Source organism: Oncorhynchus nerka, linkage group LG16 (genome assembly GCF_034236695.1).
Source record: "Oncorhynchus nerka isolate Pitt River linkage group LG16, Oner_Uvic_2.0, whole genome shotgun sequence".
Lineage (NCBI taxonomy): Eukaryota > Metazoa > Chordata > Actinopteri > Salmoniformes > Salmonidae > Oncorhynchus > Oncorhynchus nerka.
The window spans coordinates 26,972,608-26,996,531 of NC_088411.1; the positions used below are offsets into that span (position 1 = coordinate 26,972,608).

The following is a 23,924-nucleotide window of genomic DNA, read 5'->3' on the forward strand; positions in this document are numbered from 1 at the left end:
CAAGCCCATTGCATTCAAACCAACAAATAGAGCAAGAGGATAATCTCTGACCACACGTTTACAACTCTCCAATTTCCCACATTCCGGGGGAGTTGTACTATGGACCCTGTGACTAGTGCTACCTTTTAGAGTGTTGTTTGAACGAATGATTACAAGGAGTCAGTTAATCTCAGCAAAGGATTTAGAAGTAGACGGGCACATGTTCCAAGACATGAGCTCCGGTACAGCCAACGGTAGCAGTATGGAACTGGGGGAGTGCATCCAAAACACGGGCTTCCATGAGGATGACGAGACAGAGGATGCTGTTGGTGGAGACGAAGAGAACAGGACTTCGACGGTCAAGATGTCCCCGGGCAAAGAGGAGGATACTTATACCCAAATCAAACCTTACGCGGGCATGCCTAAAGAGGTCCTCCTTTTATATTCAGTCCAAGCTCGCTACCGACTGCCCCGGGAGATCCTGTTCTGGCTGACCATTGTGTGCACCTTGGCGCTGGTCGCACTGACCATCACGGTGATCGTTATGTCGCCCCGTTGCCTCAGCTGGTGGCAGTCGTCTCCTGTGTACCAGATATACCCACGTTCCTTCAAGGACTCAGACAGCGATGGTATCGGAGACCTCAAAGGTAGTATATTCCTAATTATTTAGAGTAGTCTATTTTCTTGTAGCCTACTTGGTGTTCATATTCATTCCTAATTCATAAAACTTTGGTTAGCACCGTGAGCACTATCCAACTCCTATGAATTATGGTGCATATTACTAGGCCTATGGCTACACCATTCTATTTGATGAGTCTATTTAAGAACATAATAAGTGCTTTCATGGAGTCATTACCACCGGGTATTGAAGTCAGAGGATTGTTGTTCCTGCTTTGAATTGCACTTGTTTTACGCATCACTCGTTTTACAGGCTTACATTACGTGGTCATTAACATCAGTCTCCAAACATCCCCTCATATTTCCCGTAATCAAGGATACATAACATCCTGAGCAACAAACCCGTTACAGGCCCAATACTCTTACTGTAGCCTTCCTCTATAAGAACTACCACAGCTCCAGCTAAGAGGTCTGGTCCTTTATGGTACAGTAGATATTGGGCTCCTGAGGGGCGCAGCGGTCTAAGGCACTGCATCTCAGTGCTAGAGGCATCACCACAGACACCCTGGTTCGAATCCAGGCTGTATAACAACCGGCCGTGATTGGGAGTCTCGTAGGGCGGCGCACAATTGGCCTAGCGTCGTCCATGTTTGGCCGGTGTAGGCCGTCATTGTAAATAAGAATTTGACTTGCCTAGTTAAATAGATTAAAGCCAAACCTTGAATATTGCACAATAACTATATAGATAGTTAGTGTCAAATTTCAGATAGCTAAGAATTATGTGTGTCAGAGTTCTAAGGTTCATGCACAGACATTTAGTTTAGCCACTGTTGATTAACATTGCTGCACCTTATGTTCAGGCATCTTGGATAAACTGGATCACTTTCAGTACCTGAACATCAAGGCCATCTGGATCAGTCCGTTCTACAAGTCTCCCATGAAAGACTTTGGCTATGATGTGGAAGACTTTAGAGACATCGATCCACTCTTTGGCTCCATGCAAGACTTTGATGACCTCCTCGCTGCCATGCATGACAAAGGTGAGCAATTTGGACAAAATATGTATATTTTAATAACTGTAATAGTAGTACAATTCCTCACTTATTTTCCACCGCTCTGCTAAGTGTCACCTTTGACCTCTCTTCCCCCAGGGTTGAAGCTGATCATGGATTTTATCCCTAACCATACCAGTGACACGCACCAGTGGTTCAACCTCAGCAGTAGTGGACATGCACAGTACAAAGACTACTATATCTGGGCCAACTGCAATACTACCCACGCCCCCAACAACTGGGTGAGGATCATTTTCACTCTGTCATTGATTATCATTATTTAAGTTCTATTTGTAGAGGGATGACCAGAACAGAGTATTAACCAAATAACTGTACTCCCCTGTGTGTGTGTGTGTGTGTGTCTTCGACCCAGGTGAGTGTGTTTGGGAACTCCTCCTGGACGTATGTTGAGGAGAGGCAGCAGTGTTACTACCACCAGTTCCTCAAGGAGCAACCCGACCTCAACTTCCGCAACCCACATGTTCGGAGAGAGATGACTGTAAGATATTACTCATGCACACACACACAATATGTGGCCGATCTAAATACATGTTCCGAACTTTGGCGACTAGTAAGTATTTTTGAAACCTCTCGCTTTGGGCTGGATGTGTCTGTGTAGTTTATACATGCATAATCTATGAGCAGAATTACTGTGTTACCTCAATTAGCCACAAAATCCCTAGTATGAAAGTGACAAGTTTTTTGGAAGCTGTGCTGCGCCATTTTCCCTACATTTACCCCTATGTGGGCCAGCCCTAGAACCCAAACAATTCCAGTTGTAGACAATGAGCTTCAGCCCCTTGCCATTTAAGTGACAGCAAGCAAGATACAAACAGCAGAGCGAGAGCAATGACACGGTGCACATATCTGCACATATGTGATGTAGTACGCCATTTTTGGGGACCACTTTTGTCTCATGAGCGCTACTTTCAGAACTACTGGCAAAAAAGTATACAAAATAATCTCTTTAATCAAATAATGATACATTTATCATGTTATAGACATGATTTATTTCCTAGCTATAAGACCCAGTTTCCAAAGGAATGATAGAGTGAGAGGGGGGGGCTGAGTGATGAATGAGAGTGAGAGTGGCCTAGCCCTGTTTTAGGTGATGATTGACGTGCTGTGTGAATTAGGAACAGAGAGGAGTTGTTTTCAGCCCCATTCACCCCCTCTAGTCTCTTCTCACGTGAGTCTACCTAGGCCGGGGGAAGAGGGAGTCTGGTGTCCCTCTCATGTCACAGAGAAGCCTTTATACTCAGTTAGCTGGCATAGTAAGGTTTACCCGAGAGAAAATAATCCAGGCCATCTCCTATGTTCACGCAAGTACAAAACTGGGATCTCAGCAGCCTTTACCAATGTGTTGCTACATTTGCTGTGGTTATTGATTGATGTTATATCCTCTGCTTTAGTGGCCAGGTTACTCATTATCTCTGAGTAGTTACTATGGTTTTTACAACTGGAGACCGAGTCAGAGAGCCCAAAGTGCAGGACACGGACCATGTATAACCAGTGTATACCTGTGTTTTATCTATTGATGAGTGACTAGGTGTGCCAAGTGACATCTGTGGACCTTAGTTATGAGAACAAGCAGACATTATACTGGACATGAGTTACAATCAGTTAAAATTAGTTACAATCAATACATTCATGTTGAAATGACTATCATATGTACACTGAAGAAAAACAAATGCAACATGCAACAATTTCAAAGATTTTTACTGAGTTACAGTTCATATATGGAAATTAGTCAATTGAAATAAACGCCATACATGCTGTCTCCCATTTGCCCGGTACAGTTGAAACCGGAATTAATACTTGAAGAGCACACTTCTCCAGTGTGCCAGTGGCCATCGAAGGTGAGCATTTGCCCACTGAAGTTGGTTACGATGCAGAACTGCAGTCAGGTTAAAACCCTGGTAAGGACGATAAGCATGCAAATGAGCTTCCCTGAGATGGGTTTCTGATAGTTTGTGCAGAACTTCTTTGGTTGTGCAAACCCACAGTTTCATCAGCTGTCTGGGCGACTGGTCTCAGATGATCCAGCAGGTGAAGATGCCAGATGTGGAGGTCCTGGGCTAGTGTGGTTGTATTATTTTATTTTTTTCACCTTTATGTGGTCTGCATTTGTAAGGCTGGTTGGACATACTGCTAAATCCTCTAAAACGGTATTGGAGAGGCTGCTTATGGTATAGAAATAAATATTAAATTATCTGGCAACAGCTCTGGAGGACATTCCTGCAGTCAGCATGCCAATTGCATGCTTCCTCAAAACTTAAAACGTCTGTGGCATTGTGTTGTGACAAAACTGCACATTTGAGTGACCTTTTATTGTCCCAGCACAAGGTGCACCTGTGTAATGATCATTCTGTTTAATCAGCTTCTTCATATGCCACACCTGTCAGGTGGATGGATTATCTTGGAAAAGGAGAAATGCTCACGAACATTGATGTAAGCTTTCTGTGAGTTTGCACAATTTCTGCTGTGTTTTATTTCAGCTCATGAAACATGGGAACAACACTTTACATGTTGCATTTATATTTTTCATTCAGTATATACAGTTGAAGTCGGAAATTTACATACACTTATGTTGGAGTCACTAAAACTCGTTTTTCAACCTCTCCACAAATGTCTTGTTAACAAACTATAGTTTTGGCAAGTTGGTTAGGACATCTACTTTGTGCATGACACAAGTAATTTTTCCAACAATTGTTTACAGACAGATTATTTCACTTATAATTCACTGTATCACAATTCTAGTTGGTCAGAAGTTTACATACACTAAGTTGACTGTGCCTTTCAACAGCTTGGAAAATTCCAGAAAATTATGTCATGGATTTAGAAGCTTCTGATAGGCTAATTGACATCATTTGAGTCAATTGGAGGTATTTCAAGGCCTTTCTTCACACTCAGTGCCTCTTTGCTTGACATCATGGGAAAATCAAAAGAAATCAGCCAAGACCTCAGAAGAAAAATTGTCTGGTTCATCCTTGGGAGCAATTTCCAAATGCCTGAAGGTATCACGTTCATCTGTACAAACAATAGTATAAACACCATGCACCCACGCAGCCGTCATACCGCTCAGGAAGGAGATGCGTTCTGTCTTTGTACTTTGGTGTGGAAAGTGCAAATCAATCCCAGAACAGCAAAGGACCTTGTGAAGATGTTGGAGGAAACAGGTACAAAGTATCTATATCCACAGTAAAACGAGTCCTATATCGACATAACCTGAAAGGCCACTCAGCAAGGAAGAAGCCACTGCTCCAAAACCGTTATAACAAAGCCAGACTACGGTTTGCAACTGTACATGGGGACAAAGATCATACTTTTTGTAGAAATGTCCTCTGTTCTGATGAAACAAAAATAGAACTGTTTGGCCATAATGACCATCGTTATTTTTGGAGGAAAAAGGGGGAGGCTTGCAAGCCAAAGAACACCATCCCAACAGTGAAGTACGGGGGTGGCAGCATCATGTTGTGGGGGTACTTTGCTGCAGGAGGGACAGGTGCACTTCACAAAATAGATGGCATCATGAGGGAGGAAAATTATGTAGATATATTGAAGCAAGACATCAGTCAGGAAGTTAAAGCTTGGTCGCAAATGGGTCTTCCAAATGAACAATGACCCCAAGCATACTTCCAAAGTTGTGGCAAAATGGCTTAAGGACAACAAAGTCAAGGTATTGGAGTGGCCATCACAAAGCCCTGACCTCAATCCTATAGGACATTTGTGGGCAGAAATGAAAAAGCATGTGCAAGCAAGAAGGCCTACAAACCTGACTCAGTTACACCAGCTCTGTCAGGAAGAATGGGCCAAAATTCACCCAATTTATTGTGGGAAGCTTGTGGAAGGCTACCCGAAACATTTGACCTAAGTTAAACAATTTAAAGGCAATGCTACCAAATACTAATTGAGTGTATGTAAACTTCTGAACCACTGGGAATGTGATGAAAGAAATAAAAGCTGAACTAAATCATTTTCTCTACTATTATTCTGACATTTCATATTCTTAGGATCACCACTTTATTTTAACTGACCTAAGACAGGGAATTTTTTCTAGGATTAAATGTCAGGAAATGTGAAGAAAAAAAACTGAGCCCTGCTTTCTTCACGCTGCAGATTTTCTATGTGATTTTAAAAGCCATAGGCCCTGTATAACTGCTTCCGTTCATCTCTCTCTTCAGGAGATCGTTCGTTTCTGGCTGGAGAAGGGAGTGGATGGATTCCGTATGGACGCTGTGAAGCACATCCTAGAGGCCAAGCACCTGAGGGATGAGCCCCAAGTGGACCCACAACAAGATCCAGTAAGCATAATTTCAGCCCATATACATCTGATCGTGGGGTAGGCTGTACCAGATTTCCCCCCGAATCACTCTTGTGAATTAGATACAGAGAAAAGGTCTAAGGAAGGCACTCAAAGGCCTGACAAAATGAGTATGTTTTAATGTAAAGTGACACCTAACAACATTACTTCATCACAGAGTAATAGCATGGGCATACTATAACAGGCTACCAGATTGTTCAGCATAGGGGAATGAACTTTCCCCTGGAGAGAACGAGAGGCCAGGCTTTCTGATAGGCTACGTTCCCACAGTGAAGGGATTACTAGGAGCATATTTCTCTGGATTTGAGAGTCACCGTTATTTTCCTCAATCGGCACAATTACACCAAGCCTCAGCGGTAGCACAGTAACTAGAGAAGGATTGTGGAGGAAGTAACCTCCACTGATACCATCTCTCCCGTCTTCTCTCTCCCCCCTCTGGCCCTGGTTTTCCTCTTTCCTCCCCTCTCTCACCCATTTCAGGATACAATTGACACAGAGTTTGAGCTCCACCATGACTACACCACCACTCAGTTAGGGCTGCATGATATCCTGCAGGCCTGGAGGGGAGAAATGGACGTCTACAGTAGAGAGCCAGGCCGATACAGGTATCCCACTATCCATTTCACATTCCATAATTTGTCAGTAACCCTTTATACATGTGTAATACTGCTGTTATTGGCCTCCCGGGTGGCGCAGTGGTTAAGGGCGCTGTACTGCAGCACCAGCTGTGCCATCAGAGTCCCTGGGTTCGCGCCCAGGCTCTGTCGTAACCGGCCGCGACCGAGAGGTCCGTGGGGCGACGCACAATTGGCCTAGCATCGTCCGGGTTAGGGAGGGCTTGGTCGGTAGGGATGTCCTTGTCTCATCGCACACCAGCGACTCCTGTGGCGGGCCGGGCGCAGTGCGCGCTAACCAAGGTTGCCAGGTGCACGGTGTACCCTCCGACACATTGGTGCGGCTGGCTTCCGGGTTGGATGCGCGCTGTGTTAAGAAGCAGTACGGCTGGTTGGGTTGTCTATCGGAGGATGCATGACTTTCAACCTTCGTCTCTCCTGAGCCCGTACGGGAGTTGTAGCGATGAGACAAGATAGTAGCTACTACAACAATTGGATACCACGAAATTGGGGAGAAAAGGGGTAAAACAAAAAAAACAAAAATACTGCTGTTATGACTCCAGTAACAACATGTTGTACATTGTACTACCTAGGTATAATGGAAACTTAATATTAAGTGCTACAGATTTTTCATATTCTGACTCACCTTGAAGTTAGTGGTATATTTCAATTTGTATTGTCCTAACGTCCAACAGGTTTATGGTAGCTGAGTCCTATGACTATGAGGAGACTGACAAGACCATGATGTACTATGGGACACCCTACGTTAAAGAGAGTGACTTCCCTTTCAACTTCTATCTGATGGACCTGCCAACTAATCTGACTGGAACTGGGGCTCAAGGCCTGGTCAATCTGTGGATGGCCAACATGCCAGTAGGGAAATGGCCAAACTGGGTGGTAAGTGGTTAGAAAAACAGAACTTGTCAACATCAGACATGTAAAAATGCAGTGTAACATTATGAGATAGCAGATACAAAGCTGTATTGATAAGAATTGCACATCAAAAACAGCATTTCCCCCTGAGGAATGGTTCCATTCTGTCTTTAGGTTGGGAACCACGATAAACCTCGTATCTCCTCCAGTGTTGGCCAGGAGTACATTAAAGTGATCAACATGCTACTGCTCACCCTGCCCGGCACACCCACCACTTACTATGGAGAGGAGATAGGCATGATGAACATCAATGTGACCATTGACGAGATCCAGGACCCCTTTGGAAAGTTTAACCCTGTAAGTGTACCGAACCTAGAATGCATCCACTGAAGTCAAATGTTTTGACCGTTGATAGAAATGTCATGGCTGACATGATTCCATATTCTACATGACAGACCATTGTAGCTCTTTCTACACAATATATTTATATTGGAACATTCTGTAACAGTTGAACATTTTATTGAACAAGCCCTTGGTCTACAGTAGGATCAGCACTCAACCTGTTCTGGGCCTGCTTGTACAACAGTCAACATCCAGGACTCTAATGCTGACACATGTGCCTGTTCCATGCTGTAGAATGCCAGTCGTGACCCTCAGAGGTCCCCCATGCAGTGGAGTGATGGGCCGAATGCTGGCTTCAGTGATGCCAATCATACCTGGCTGCCTTTGCACCCACACCACACAACAGTTAATGTGGAGGTAGAGTACACTCCTCTTTTAGTGATGAGATCTGGGTTATACTCCTGAGTGAAACAGTCATGACCGCAGTGGAACATTGAAACAACAGTCTCTCCAGGATTCCGTGTTCCGTGTAAAATCAACAATTCCCTGCATATTATTACCGTTTTATATTTGAGTCATTTAGCATTGGGTTTCCCAAAGTCGGTCCTGGGGCCTCAGCTTTCGGTTTTTGCCCTAGCTCTTACACAGCTCATTCAAGAAACCAACTCATCAACAAGCTTTGATGATTTGAATCAGCTGTGTAGTGCTAGGGCAAAAACCAAAACGTGCACCTGGGGGAATCGAGTTTGGGAACGTTGATTTAGCAGACGCTCTTATCCAGAGCGACTTACAGGAGTAGTTAGAGGTAAGTGCCTTAAGGGCACAGACATATGTTTCACCTAGTTGGCTCAGGGAAACGAACCAGCAAACCTTCGGTTACTGGCCCAACGCTCTTAACCGCTAGGCTACCTGCCACCCCTATTATGAAAGGGCATGCTAATTTGACCAATCACTGCACCATTTCTGCATTAAACAGGCAAATCGTCACAATATCGTCTCATAAAAATGACCCATTACCGCAATACAAAAAGAGGCCTCGCAATTTCAACTAATCATTGCACATTTACTGCATGGTATGGTTCAATCAAGCCACACATCAACAAACTTTTCCCCTCGTCAGCGCATTTTCGCGACAAATTGGACAAAATCATTGCATATCACCATGCAAAATGTCAGAATTGCTGCAGCAAAATCAAGCAGTTTTGCACACAAATACAGTATCATGAAAACCTGGTGGGACTGAAAAGAACAGTATTATGAGGTTGTCTGTATAGTAGTTCACTGTCATCAGATTGATACAATCAATTCTCTGTTCTATTCTCCATGCCCTCTCCAGGCTCAGCAGAAAGACCGTGTGTCGGTTCTGTCTCAGTACCGGGCCCTGAGTCTCCTGCGACAGGCCCAGCTGCCTCTCCATCGGGGTTGGATGTGCTACATCTGGAGCGATGCGGATGTCTTTGCCTTTCTGAGGGAGATAGACGGCTTGGACAAGGCCTTCCTCGTGGTGCTCAACTTTGGAGCGGACTCTGTTATAAACCTCTCGGCCATAACAGAGTTGCCAGAGCAGCTAACACTTCATATGAGTACCAAGCAGGAAAACTATGGGATGCCGGTGATTAAATCTTCAATTGCCACGGCGCGAGGGGAGGGGCTGCTACTTGAGTACTCCACCCACATGCGGTTCAACCCTGGCCACGCCTCCCAGTGTTTTGTCTCAGAGAAGGCCTGCTATCTGGGAGTCTTGGACATTCTGTATAAGTGCTGAGTACTGCAGCCTCAGAGTGGGAGGAGAAATCACCATGTCCTCGACAATCAAATGTGTTATGATGAGACTGGCTGTGATTGAGTCAGTGTATGTTCAAATAAGTTGACTGTTTGTTCAAAAAGTTGATTTGTTCTCATTAAAAACGGCATTAATTTTCCAAATGTCATTCTCTTCTCACCACAAATATGCAGATGAAACAACTTACTTGCAGTTCTCACCCTTCTAATGTCACAACTGTCATACTGCAGATCAGGGGTGTCACTCATTTGTCCCCGGGGGCCGCATTCGGTCTTAACGAGGTCCGGGTGCTGCATTGAAAATGTGTTATTTCCTCACTGTCAAAATGAGCAAAAGATAGTCCTCTATCCAGTGAGTTGGACACAATCCAGAAACTATATAAATGTAGGTCTGTTATCATTACTACACTGTTTTGATTTGGTTTTAGTCATTTTAAAGTATACTGAACAAAAATATAAACGCAACATATAAAGTGTTAAAAGATCCCAGAAATGTTCCATCAGCACAAAAAGCTTATTTCTCCACAATGTTGGGCACAAATGTGTTTAAATCCCTGTTAGTGAGCATTTCTCTTTTGCCAAGATAATCCATCCACCTGACAGGTGTGGCATATCAAGAAGCTGATTAAACAGCTTGATCATTATACAGATGCACCTTGTGCTGAGGACAATAAAAGTATTTTGTTACACAACACCACAGATGTCTCAAGTTTTGAGGAAGCATGCAATTGGCATGAATGTCCACCAGAGTGTTTAAATGTTCATTTCTCTACCATAAGCCATCAACATCATTTTAGAAAATTTTGCAGTGTGAACAGCTGATAAAACTGTGGGTTTGCACAACCAAAGAATTTCTGCACAAACTTTCAGAAACCGTCTTAGGGAAGCTCATCTGCATGCTCCTCGTCCTCACAAGGGTCTGTAACCGACTTCAGTGGGCAAATGCTCACCGTTGATGGCCACTGGCTCACTGGTGAACTGTGCTCTTCACGGATAAATCTTGGTTTTAACTGTACCAGGTAGATGGCAGACATCGTTATGGCTTTTTTGTGGGTGAGCAGTTTGCTGATGTCATCGTTGTGAACAAAGTGCCCCATGGTGGGGTTATGGTATGGGCAGGCATAAGCTACAGACAATGAACACAATTGCATTTTGAATGCACAGAGATACAGTGACGAGATTCTGAGGCCCATTTTTGTGCCATTCATCCTCCGCCATCACATGTTTCAGCATGATTATGCACAGGCCAATGTTGCAAGGATCTGTACACAATTCCTGGAAACTGAATTCTTCCATGGCCTGCATACTCACCAGACATGTCACCCATTGAGCAAGTTTGGGATGCTCTGGATCGACGTGAATATCAGCGTGTTCCAGTTCCTGCCAATATACAGCAACTTCCAACAGCCACTGAAGAGGGGGACAACATTCCACAGGCCAAAATCAACAGCCTGATCAACTCTATACGAAGACGATGTGTCACGCTGCATGAGGCAAATGGTGGGTACTGACTGGTTTTCTGATTTTTTCCCCTAATTTTTTTAAGGTAACTGTGACCAACAGATGCATATCTGTATTCCCAGTCATGTGAAATCCATAGATTAGAGCCTAATTAATCATTTCAATTGACTAATATGAACTGTAACTCAGTAAAAAAAAATTGAAATTGTTATCTTTATATTTTGAGTTCGTACCCCCAAAATGTTTATTTTATTTTACTCAATCCTCCATGGGTCAACCACACATGTATCTCTATATGGCTCTGATGAGTTCTCCTACTTCCGCCTGTTTTTGGTCTTCTGCTGGTTCAGGCCCAGCTCTGTGTGGAGAAAGGCCAGCTGTCGAGCACTCTGAGTGGGGGAGGGAGAGAGACAGGAGTGGGCTGTCAGGTCAGCCTGAGAACAGCAATGTATAATAGTGTAATCCTCTTACCTGAGTCCATATCAACAATGCCAACATGTTTTATAACTCAACAACCTTGGTTGGCAGGTTAGTGACGCTTATTACAGTGTTTATGATTATGTAGTGTTCATAAATCTACACTAACTCATGCACTATATATGGAATAGGGTGCCACTCAGATGGTTTATGGGTCAGAGATTGATCAGTTCATATTGTTGTGGACTCTATAAAAGAAGGGATATCATGAGAGAACCCATAGATACCTCAGTCAGAGACCGTTCAAAGTCCCCTGGGCCAAAGTGGTCTGCTCCCGGTTGAAGGTCCAGAATGACACTGGGTGTGGGCTCAGATTCTGGATACAGAGATGACAACACACAAACAACAAATTAGCAAACAAATCAGCATGGTTCATCATGTCCAATACAAGTGGCCGATCTCTGTCAACATGACCACATCAGAGGTTGTCATTAGGGATGAAGGGTTCTGATCGGAATGTGCCATCAGTCAGGCGGGGTGCAACAATATCCAGTCCCTCTAGTAGCAAAATGGTCATTTAATATATAGTAGCGAAGATATTTTAGGCTGGGTACAACAGCAATAGATGTTTCCCCTATAATGTAGTGAGTGTCTGGTGTGTTCTGTAGTGTTTCCTCCTGTGATCACAGCTTGATGAGAAGAGCAAAGGAAACAAGAGGAGCTCTAATTCTGAAAAGTCCTCAGTCATTTCTCTCTAATCTGACTACTGCTCTCCTAGGCTCCCTCCCTCCCTCTTGTCCTCCCTCCCTCTCTCCTCAATGCGCTGTGTTTCACAAGCCTCCTCCTGACCTTGCCAGAGCCCAGTGTATTGTTCCTTATCTCTCCTGCTGATACACTATCTCATAAACATGCTAATGAACCCGGCTGTGGGTGTGCGATCAGCACTTTATCAATGACAGAGGAGAGAGGTAGAGATTAGTGAGAGACCCTCTCTGCCTGTGCACACAAGTGTGTGTATGTCTGTGAGTGACAGAAAATTAGACTGAGTGAATGTGTGTGTGAGCAACAGAGTAGGAGACAGTGTGTGGTTGAGAGAAAGATGTACAAAGACAACCCACATTTATGTCTATTTATTTTCCCTTTTGCACGTTAACTATTTGCACACCGTTACAACACTGTATATAGACATATGACTTTGGAAATTCTGTGAGTGTAATGTTTACTATTCATTTATTTATTTCACGTTTATCATCTACTTCACTTGCTTTGACAATGTTAACATATGTTTCCCATGCCAATAAAGGCCTGATGTGAGATTATTAAGGAGCGGTAACGAGCTAGAGTAAGTCCCTCACTGTGGGAATCAGTATGATTTGCTGACGCTGATTCACATAGAGCTGCTGTGCTACAAGGTGACCTCTGCTCTGTACTGGAAATAAACTCTTACACTTCTAGCAATGATCTATTACAGCAGTCTCCTGAGAAACACATACTCCTCTAGTGGGACATGAATCTGACCACACTGCTGCTCTTCAGGAAGAACAAAACTATGGACAATTCTGGGACAATGAGCCTTCATTGGAATGTGCTTTAGGTAGAGGAACTGTTTCATGTCCATCCACTCACCAGATACAGGGTGAGCATTGAGGTGTGTGTGAATTGCTTCCTGAAGTCTCTCCTCGTACTTGTGTACTCCGGCTACAGGCACTCTGTTGTCTTCTATGTAGGCTGTGAGCAGCATGGAGGGGTAGTGCTGTGGAATACACACATACCAAACCGCTCATTTATATTATGAAGCCCTTTTTATCTCAGCAGTTGTCACAAACTGCTATACAGATACGCAGCCTAAAACCCCAAAGAGAAAAAGCACAGAGTTTAAAAGTTGTTTAGGCAATGTTTGCATATTATTTTATGGTTTTGTGTTGTGTACATTAAGGTTAATAAGCAAACCTGAGGTGTAATGTTATGACAGGGGCAGTAGGAGGCGATAGTGTCCCTTTGGCAGGGGTCTGACATGGGGTCCCCCCATTCCCCCCTCTCCTCCAGCGTCAGGGGCAGACTGGGGTCCTGCATAGTGCCCAGCACATCAAGGAAAGGTGCCTGGAGATAGAAGATATCACCTAACGAGTGACTTGTGAGGGTGAAGGCCTAATCCTTACTCAAGATATGTGGCCATACTGTAACTTGAACTATTTTCATCCTTTATTTAACTAGGCAAGTCAGTTAAGAACAAATTCATTTTAACAATGACGGCCTACTGGGGAACAGTGGGTTAACTGTCTTGTTCAGGGGCAGATCGACAGATTTTTAACTTGTCAGCTCGGGGACTCGATCCAGCAACCTTTCGGTAACTGGCCCATTGCTCTAACCACTAGGCGACTCCGAGATGCTGGCCTTCTAGACAGAGTTCTTCTGTTCAGTGTCTGTGTTCTTTTTCTCATCTTAATCTTTTATTTTTATTGGCCAGTCTGAGATATGGCTTTTTCTTTGCAACTCTGCCTAGAAGGCCAGCATCTCTGAGTCGCCTCTTCACTGTTGACGTTGAGACTGGTGTTTTGTGGGTATTATTTAATGAAGCTGCCAGTTGAGGACTTGTGAGGCGTCTGTTTCTAGACACTCTAATGTACTTGTCCTCTTGCTCAGTTGTGCACTGGGGCCTCCCACTCATCTTTCTATTCTGGTTAAAGACAGTTTGTGCTGTTCTGTGAAGGGAGTAGTACACAGCTTTGTGCGAGATCTTCAGTTTCTTGGCAATTTTTCGCACTGAATAGCCTTCATTTCTCTGAACAAGAATAGACTGATGAGTTTAAGAAGAAAGGTATTTGTTTCTGGCCATTTTGAGCCTGTAATCAAACCCACAAATGCTGATGCTCCAGATACTCAACTAGTCTAAATAATGACAGTTTTATTGCTTCTTTAATCAGGACCACAGTTTTCAGCTGTGCTAACATAATTGCAAAAGGGTTTTCTAATGATCAATTAGCCTTTTAAAATGATTAACTTGGATTAGCTAACACAACGTGCCATTGGAACAGGAGTGATGGTTACTAACAATGGGCCTCTGTACGCCCATGTAGATATTCCATTAAAAATCAGCCGTTTCCAGCTACAATAGTCATTTACAACATTAACAATGTCTACACTGTATTTCTGATTATTTGATGTTTTTTTAATGGACGAAAAATGTGCTTTTCTTTCAAAAACAAGGACATTTCTAAGTGACCCCAAAATTCTGAACGGTAGTGCATATATATTTTTTTACATTGTTTGCAAACTGATATGTGACACAGGCAAAACAGACAAGCCCCCCCAAAAATGATATTAAAATATAAAAAATGTCTTGTTCACAAACTATAGTTTTGGCAAGTCGGTTAGGACATCTACTTTGTGCATGACAAGTAATTTTTCCAACAATTGTTTACAGACAGATTATTTCACTTATAATTCACTGTATCGCAATTGCAGTGGGTCAGACATTTACATACACTAAGTTGACAGCCTTTAAACAGCTTGGAAAATTCCAGAAATTTGTGTCATGGCTTTAGAAGCTTCTGAAAGGCTAATTTACATTATTTGAGTCAATTGGAGGTGTACCTGTGGATGTATTTCAAGGCCTACCTTCAAACTCAGTGCCTCTTTGCTTGACATCATGGGAAAATCAAAAGAAATCAGCCAAGACCTCAGAAAAAACATTGTAGACCTCCACAAGTCTGGTTCATCCTTGGGAGCAATTTCCAAACGCCTGAAGGTACCACGTTCATCTGTACAAACAATAGTACGCATATTGCTCAGGAAGGAGACGCGTTCTTTACGCATACTGCTCAGGAAGGAGACGCGTTCCTGGAGATTAAAGTACTTTGGTGTGAAAAGAGCAAATAATTCCCAGAACAACAGAAAAGGACCTTGTGAAGATGCTGGAGGAAACAGGTACAAAAGTATCTATATCCACAGTAAAACGAGTCTTATATCGACATAACCTGAAAGGCCGCTCAGCAAGGAAGAAGCCACTGCTCCAAAACCGTCATAAAAAAGCCAGACTACAGTTTGCAACTGCACATGGGGACAACGATTGTACTTTTTGGAGAAATGTCCTCTGGTCTGATGAAACAAAAATAGTACTGATTGGCCATAATGACCAGCGTTATGTTTGGAGGAAAAAGGGGAGTCTTGCAAGCCCAAGAACACCATCCCAACTGTGAAGCACAGGGGTGGCAGCATCATGTTGTGGGAGGGACAGGTGCACTTCACAAAATAGATGACATCATGAGGGAGGAAAATTATGTGGATATATTGAAGCAAGACATCAAGACATCAGTCAGGAAGTTAAAGCTTGGTCGCACAAGGGTCTTCCAAATGGACAATGACCTCAAGCATACTTCCAAAGTTGTGGCAAAATGGCTTAAGGACAACAAAGTCAAGGTATTAGAGAGGCCATCACAAAGCCCTGACCTTAATCCCATAAAAAATATGTGTGCAGAACTGAAAAAGCATGTGCGAGCAAGGAGGCCTACAAACCTGACTCAGTTACACCAGCTCTGTCAGGAGGAATGGGCCAAAATTCACCCAATTTATTGTGGGAAGCTTGTGGAAGGCTACCCGAAACGTTTGACCGAAGTTAAACAATTTAAAGGCAATGCTACCAAATACTAATTGAGTGTATGTAAACACCTGACCCACTGGGAATGTGATGAAAGAAATAAAAGCTGAAAGAAATAATTCCCTCTACTATTATACTGACATTTAACATTGTTAAAATAAAGTGGTGATTCTAACTGACCTAAGACAGGGCATTTTTACTAGGATTAAATGTCAGGAATTGTAAAAAACTGAGTTTAAATATATTTAGCTAAGGTGTACGTAAACTTCCGACTTCAACTGTATGTATATATATATATATATATATATATATATATATATTACATTTAATTAATTAATTAATTTCTACTCAAAATGTGGGGCTCAAAACCCCACCGTCTCTACCCCACCTGCCCTGAATTACAGGTCGCCACTGTGTATTTCAATAGGGTATTTGCACGGAAAGTTAAGTTACTCTTTTGACAAGTAAAGATTCAGGCCTGAGAGAGCAGAGAAAATAGGGGTGGAAATGTGTGTGTGTGTGTTTTTGAAGGCTGCAGGTAGGTTTTACCTGTAGTGTGACAGCTCGTATGAGGTGGGGGTGTAGGTTGCAGAGCGCCCCCACCAGTACGGCCCCAGCGCTGCGAGCGGTGAGGGCGGTCAGAGAGGGTCTCGACACCCCCAGGTCATAGAGCCTTTGGATACAGGCAGCCAGGTCCTCCACTCCTCTCGGTTTGCCCTCCATACGACCCTGTCTATGCCAGCCCAGGCCACACTCACCTCCACCCCTACAACCACACATGTAGTCTGAGTGGTAAAACATTCAGAAGTGCTGCAAACTCCTTTTTTTACAAGACAGATAATAATATACAGTATCAGTAAAGTTTGGACACACCTACTCATTCAAGGGTTTTTCTTCATTTGAACTATTTTCTACATTGTAGAATAATAGTGAAGACATCAAAACTATGAAATAACACATATGGAATCATGTAATAACCAAAAAAAAGTGTTAAACAAATCCAAATATATTTTAGATTCTTCAAAGTAGCCACCTTGATGACAGCTTTGCACAATTGGCATTCACTCAAACAGCTTCATGAGTCTTGAAGGAGTTCCCATATATGCTGAGCACTTGTTGGCTGCTTTTCCTTCACTCTGTGATCCAACTCATCCCAAACCATCTTAATTGGGTTGAGGTCGAGTGATTGTGGAGGCCAAGTCCTCTGGTGCAGCACTCCATCACTCTCCTTGGTCAAATAGCCCTTACACAGCCTAGAGGTGTGTTTTGGGACATTGTCCTGTTGAGAAACAAATGATAGTCCCACTAAGCTCAAACCAGATGGGATGGCGTACTTGCTGCAGAATGCTGTGGTAGACATGCTGGTTAAGTGTGCCTTGAATTCTAAATAAATCACTGACAGTATCACCATCAAAGCACCATCACACCTCCTCCTCCATGCTTCATGGTGGGAACCACACATGAGAAAATCATCCATTCACCTACTCTGCATTTCACAAAGACATAGGTTGGAACCAAAAATCTCAAATTTGGACTCTGTCCAAAGGACAGATTTCCACCGGTCTAATGTCAATTACTCGTCCATTGCTCGTGTTTCATTGCCCAAGCAAGTCTCTTCTTCTTTTTGGTGTCCTTTAGTGGTTTCTTTGCAGCAATTAGACCATGAAGGCCTGATTCACAAAGTCTCCCCTGAACAGTTGATGTTGAGATGTGTCTGTTAATTGAACTCTGTGAGGTGCAGTTGCCGATTTCTGAGGCTGGTAATTCTAAAGAACTTATTCTCTGAAGCAGAGGTAACTCTGGTATTTCCTTTCCTGTGGCGGTCCTCATGAGAGACAGTTTTATGGTTGATGGTTTTTTCAACTGCACATGAAGAAACTTTCAAAGTTCTTGAAATTTGCCAGATTGACTGACCTTCATGTCTTAAGGTAATGATGGACTGTCGTTTCTCTTTGCTTATTTGAGCTCTTTTTGCCATAATATGGTCTTGGTCTTTTACCAAATATGGCAAATATCTTTGTATACCACCCCTACCTTGTCACAACACAACTGATTGGCTCAAACGCATTAAGGAAAGAAATTCCACAAATTAACTTTTAACAAGGCACGCCTGTTAATTGAAATGCATTCCAGGTGACTAGATGAAGCTGGTTGAGAGAATTTTTATTTATTTTTTTACCTTTATTTAACCAGGCAAGTCAGTTAAGAACACATTCTTATTTTCAATGACGGCCTGGGAACAGTGGGTTAACTGCCTGTTCAGGGGCAGAACGACAGATTTGTACCTTGTCAGCTCGGGGGTTTGAACTCGCAACCTTCCGGTTACTAGTCCAACGCTCTAACCACTAGGCTACGCTGCCGCCCCAGGATAAAGAATGCCAAGAGTGTGCAAAGCTGTCATCAAGGAAAAGGGTGGCTACTTTGAAGAATCTCAAATATAAAATATATTTTGATTTGTTTGAACTTTTTTGGTTACGACATGATTCTATATGTGTTATTTCATAGTTTATGTCTTCACTATTATTCTACAATGCAGAAAATAGTAAAAATAAAGAAAAACCCTTGAATGAGTAGGTGTGTCCACATTTCTGACTGTTACTATATGTTCTACAGAAAACATTACAATGAAAGCACTAACAATTAATATAGCCACCCACAACAACAGACTTTATCCTGTAGGAATAGTTTTTCTGTGGCGCAAAGGCTTTTGGGAGTTGTAGCGCTACCTGACATGGCAGTAGGCCAGAGCCCAGCCATCCTCAAGCAGCAGTCTTCTGTCTGGGCTGAAGTCCATGTTAAGGTCCATGCCATAGGCCCCATACACATGCACCAGCAATGGAGCACCCCTCAGCTCCTCCAACATAGGTCTGTGGAAGAGAGTCAGTGGCACCATGGTACCATCCTACAGGCCGAGAGAGAGTGTAGTAATCACTATACACACACAAAATATTACATACTGTTTTCAAAAAGAAAACTGTGCTTGCGTGTGAGGGAATTTAACGTGTGTGTGAGCTCCTAGACTATGGTGTTTCATGAGCCTATGGTGAACCCTTACTGCAGGCTGGTAGGTCATCAGTGGATTACCAAAATACAGTCCACACCCATCATTTCGGTATTGTATTCTTGAGGCTTTCCTCTCTGAGTGTGTGTGTGTACGATTCGGATCCAGTCTACCTGGCTGGGGGCCTCTAGTCGGGTGGTTTGATACTCCTGGGGGGTTCTGTGTTCCTCTGTGTCCTCCTGTAAGAGGAGCCTGTACTCCCTGGGGGAGTAGCGGTACAGGACAGGGGGGTGGACTGGAGACGACAGGAGGAACTCCAACCAGCCACTGTCCGTCAGCCCAGCCCTCTTGGTCTCTATGGCACAGGCCCACGGTGGCAGCTGAGAGATGGAGGACAGTTCTGGTTAAAGGGATACTGCTAGATTCTAGCAATTAAGTTGTGGATGTCATTTTTATGTCCATGCGTGCAGTATGAAGGAAGTTAGAGGTCGTTTCATGGCTTTGCCGGAATTTCAGTATTTGTTTAAGGCCTAGCTTTCATGGTACAGTATACTACCAGTACACCTGGCTAGGCAGTGCAGTGTTAAACATAGTCATGGCCATCAGAATGATAATCAACTGCCTTAGCAGGAGGAGAAATAGACAAGTCTCTTGACTTGTATCCTCTGTCTGGTGTAACATTTTATGTATTTTAAAACTGCGGAATAAAAATTATACTAATCAAATAAGAGAGATGTCTTCATATAGCTCTTTCTGTCACCTGCAGGGTGGATGTGGTTGCTGGCTGAGATAGTGGGACCACCTGGAGAGCTAGCAGGCCTAAGGGGTCTCTGGTGGCCAACACACAGTGGTCCTGGAGCACCTCCATGTCCTTCACAGCTGTCCCAGGACCAGGGCTACACACTGGGACCCAGTGTTTGATGGAGGGAGATGAGAGAGGTGCCCTCAACACCTGGGACAGCATAGAATATAATCATATATTATATTGATAACACATGCATTTATCACGTCATGTACACACACAAACACAGTGTGCAACTGTGGTTGCTGTTTGTTTGAATGCAGATCCACTGATTTGTCCATAGAGAATATTTTTCCTTCAATGTCTATGGCGTTGTCTGAGGCAGTAGGCTACCTGGTACTCTATCAATGTCTATGGGGTTGTCTGAGGCAGTAGGCTACCTGGTACTCTATCAATATCTATGGGGTTGTCTGAGGCAGTAGGCTACCTGGTACTCTATCAATATCTATGGGGTTGTCTGAGGCAGTAGGCTACCTGGTACTCTATCAATATCTATGGGGTTGTCTGAGGCGGTAGGCTACCTGGTACTCTATCAATGTCTATGGGGTTGTCTGAGGCAGTAGGCTACCTGGTACTCTTGTCCAGGTCCAGTGTTGGCCAAGATGTACAGCTGGCCGTGGGAGTGCTCTACATGGTACAGCAGCTCAGGTAGGCGGGCCTGGACCAGGGTGGGCTCCATAAGGGGCTTGGTGCTGTCAATCAGCCACACCTCAGAGCTCCTCTTACTGCTGCAGTTAACAAGCACCAGCCTCCGGTCTCTGGAAAGACTCACCTCAACAAACACACTGTGGACAAAAGAAAACTTAAGAAAACAGAGCACTTTAACACATGTTCTCTGTGTTTTAATGGCTCGTGTCCTAACATGGCCTCTTCCAAACATTACAGTACATGATGTACACACACACAGGTGTGACAAAGGGAGGTGTGTGTTAGTCTTACTCAGGCTGCTGTTCCTGGTAGACCAGGGTGCTTCTGGTCCCAGTGGCAGTCAGGTCCAGACGGAACACATGGTGACACTGGAGTTTCTGCTGACTGCTGTAGAATAGGATGTCATCTGTAGCCCATTCTATACACACACACACACACAAACACACACCTTATTTTCTGTGTAGAAGAGTCCATACTAAACACGGTGCCTTTGGAAAGTATTCAGACCCCTTGACTTTTCCACATTTTGTTAAGTTACAGCCTTATTCTAAAATGGATTAATAAAAAATTAAAATCCTCAGCAATCTACACACAATAACCATAATGACAAAGCGAAAACAGGTTTTTAGAAAGGTTTGTAAATGTATTACCAATAAAAAAACAGAAATAGCTTATTTACATAAGTATTCTGCCCCTTTGCTATGAGACTCACAATTCTGCTCAGGTGCATCCTGTTTCCATTGATCATCCTTGAATTGTTTCTACAACTTGATTAGAGTCCACCAGTGGTAAATTCAATTGATTGGACATGATTTGGAAAGGCACACACCTGTCTATATAAGATTCCACAGTTGACAGTGTATGTCAGAGCAAAAACCAAGCCATGAGGTCGAAGGAATTGTCTGTGGCACAGATCTGGGGAATGGTACCAAAACATTTCTGCAGCTTTGAAGGTACCCAAGAACACAGTGGCCTCCATCATTATTAAATGGAATAAGTTTGGAACCACCAAGACTCTTCCTAGAGCTGGCCGCCTGGCCAAACTAAGCAATCGGGGGAGAAGGGCCTTGGTCAGGGAGGTGACTAAGAACCCGACGGTCAGTCTGACAGAGCTCCAGAGTTCCTCTGTGGAGATGGGAAAACCTTCCAGAAGGACAATCATTTCTGCAACACTCCACCAATCAGGCCTTTATGGTAGAGTGACCAGACGAAGCCACTCCTCATTAAAAGGCACATGACAGCCCGCTTGGAGTTTGCCAGAAGGCACCTAAAGACTCTCAGACGATGAGAAACAAGATTCTCTGGTCTGATGAAACCAAGATTGAACTCTTTGGCCTGAATGCCAAGCGTCACATCTAGAAGAAACCTGGCACCATCCCTATGGTGAAGCATGGTGGTGGCAGCATCATGCTGTGGGGATGTTTTTCAATGGCAGGGATTGGGAGACTCCTCAGGATCGAGGCAAAGATGAACGGAGCAAAGTACAGAGAGATCCTTGATGAAAACCTACTCCAGAGCACTCAGGACCTCAGACTGTGGCGAAGGTTCACCTTCCAACAGGACTACAACAATAAGCACACAGCCAAGACAATACAAAAGTGGCTTCGGGACAAGCCCGGACTTGAACCTGATCTAACATCTCTGGAAAGACCTGAAAATAGCTGTGCCGCAAAGCTCCACATTCAGCCTGACAGAGCTTGAGGATCTGCAGAGAAGAATGGGAGAAACTCCCCAAATACAGGTGTGCCAAGCGTGTAGCGTCATACCCAAGAAGACTCACGGCTGTAATTGCTGCCTAAGGTGCTTAGACAAAGTACTGAGTAAAGGGTCTGAATACTTATGTAAATGTAATATTTCACTTTTTTATTTTTGAATAAATTATCAATAATTTCTAAACCTGATTTTGCTTTGTCATTATGGGGTATGTAGATTTAAAGAAAAATATATATTTAATACATTTTATAATAAGGCTGAAAAGTTTCCGAAGGCACAGTATAACACTACATTGTTTATCTCCATGTTATTAACCCTCTCTCTCACCGACGCTGAAAACCTTGTCAATGGTGAGTAGAGGTTGAGGTGGGTCCAGGGTAGGTTCTCTGTCTCCTAGCTTGACCAGGACACACCTGGCCTCCTCTCTGTGGGGGGTCTTCACTGTGGCTGCCAGGGCATGCTCATTGGGGGAGAGACGCAACCTCTGGAGGCTCCAATCTCCCTTCCCCACGGAGTCCAGACACAACACCTTTTCTGGCTCTGGGTCACCTGCAGCCAGTCAGTCACAAACCCACACCTTACATTGTTTAATGTAATTAACCTCTCTTCAGCTCTGGACAGTAGTAGAAAGTGGTGTGATTAGGGAAAGGTGTGTCCAGAAAATTGTGCTTACCCTGCCTGGTGTCCATTCTATAGATGCCATCCCCCTCCATGAAGTACACGTGGTTAAGCCCCTGGATCTGGTGAGACAGCTGTTTGTCAGTAAAATGACTACTTTATTAAACCAGTGCTAGTTGTTTAGACACCTTTGCCAAAACATCAGGCACAACTTTACCGTTGTATTGTCTGGGCCTTCGGAGAACCTCTGGTATATGGCCCTTAATCTTCTCTTGAAAGACCTCTCCAGACTTCTGTATTTCTTATTACGAGAGTTGAATTCCACAGTGGAGCTGGAAGGGTCCTGAAGGACATTAACATATTAGGTGAAATGTATGCACAAATGCTCACAGTGTGACTGTCATCTGAATATATGTGCCTTTATACATTTGGATTGACCGTTTGAGAGTACATTTCCTACAACAAAAACAAGACCCCAATTGCCTATCAGATTCTAACAACAGGATCAGTTTCTCTACGATATCCACTTCATCTTTGGTTACTACAATGCTAGCATGTTTGTCAGTAACAGATCCCTAGAAACATTCCTTAAATATTAGATGAGGACAGTAATCAGAAGTAAAGGTCTGCGGTGTAACTAGCACCAATAGAGAGCGAGTTACAGCACCTTTACTATTGTGAAACGACGTGTATCCGTTAGGTAGATCAATCCTCTAGGTTTGCAGGTGAAAAGGCTCCAGACTTTATTACATTTACCTCCCCGAATCAGAGGACTGAGCCACGAATGCAGACTGGTCATGGAACACATAGTCGCTGTCACTGTAACTGACCGACCAAGCTATAATTTCATGTCAATCATTGTTTTGAAAGTGACCCCACCCCAAGTTTGAACACATTCTTTTTAAAATAACAGTATCAGGTATGTCTTCTTATGTCGCTTTAATAGTCCATAGTTAGTTACTGTAATTAAATGTAGTTTGATTGCCTTTGCCGTTGGGCAACCTCCAGGATACTAGCAGAACATTTTCAAAACATTGATTTGAGCGCTGTTTGATGGCGTATAAACTAGGCAGAACTAATCAA

General features: G+C 43.5%; 2 protein-coding genes across 2 annotated transcripts; one reads left to right on the forward strand and one right to left on the reverse strand.

Moving 5' to 3' along the window:
* Nucleotides 1-135: 135 nt before the first annotated feature.
* Nucleotides 136-10,281, forward strand: slc3a1 (solute carrier family 3 member 1). Its single transcript, XM_065002549.1, has 11 exons — nucleotides 136-626; nucleotides 1,458-1,637; nucleotides 1,749-1,891; nucleotides 2,023-2,148; nucleotides 3,449-3,568; nucleotides 5,834-5,953; nucleotides 6,454-6,578; nucleotides 7,283-7,484; nucleotides 7,635-7,817; nucleotides 8,097-8,219; nucleotides 9,139-10,281. Exons 1-11 carry the CDS (start codon nucleotides 146-148, stop codon nucleotides 9,565-9,567), a joined length of 2,232 nt encoding a protein of 743 aa, XP_064858621.1. The 5' UTR covers nucleotides 136-145; the 3' UTR covers nucleotides 9,568-10,281.
* Nucleotides 9,524-23,902, reverse strand: prepl (prolyl endopeptidase like). The gene is made up of 14 exons (XM_029685318.2): nucleotides 23,509-23,902; nucleotides 23,059-23,184; nucleotides 22,897-22,963; nucleotides 22,551-22,772; nucleotides 20,802-20,928; nucleotides 20,431-20,647; nucleotides 19,821-20,012; nucleotides 19,234-19,440; nucleotides 18,786-18,961; nucleotides 16,609-16,825; nucleotides 13,413-13,562; nucleotides 13,089-13,215; nucleotides 11,750-11,838; nucleotides 9,524-11,434 (listed from the first exon to the last, which is right to left on the reverse strand). The coding sequence occupies exons 1-14, from the start codon at nucleotides 23,647-23,649 to the stop codon at nucleotides 11,360-11,362; spliced, it is 2,133 nt and encodes a 710-aa protein (XP_029541178.1). The 5' UTR covers nucleotides 23,650-23,902; the 3' UTR covers nucleotides 9,524-11,359.
* Between the last annotated feature and the right edge of the window lie 22 nt (nucleotides 23,903-23,924).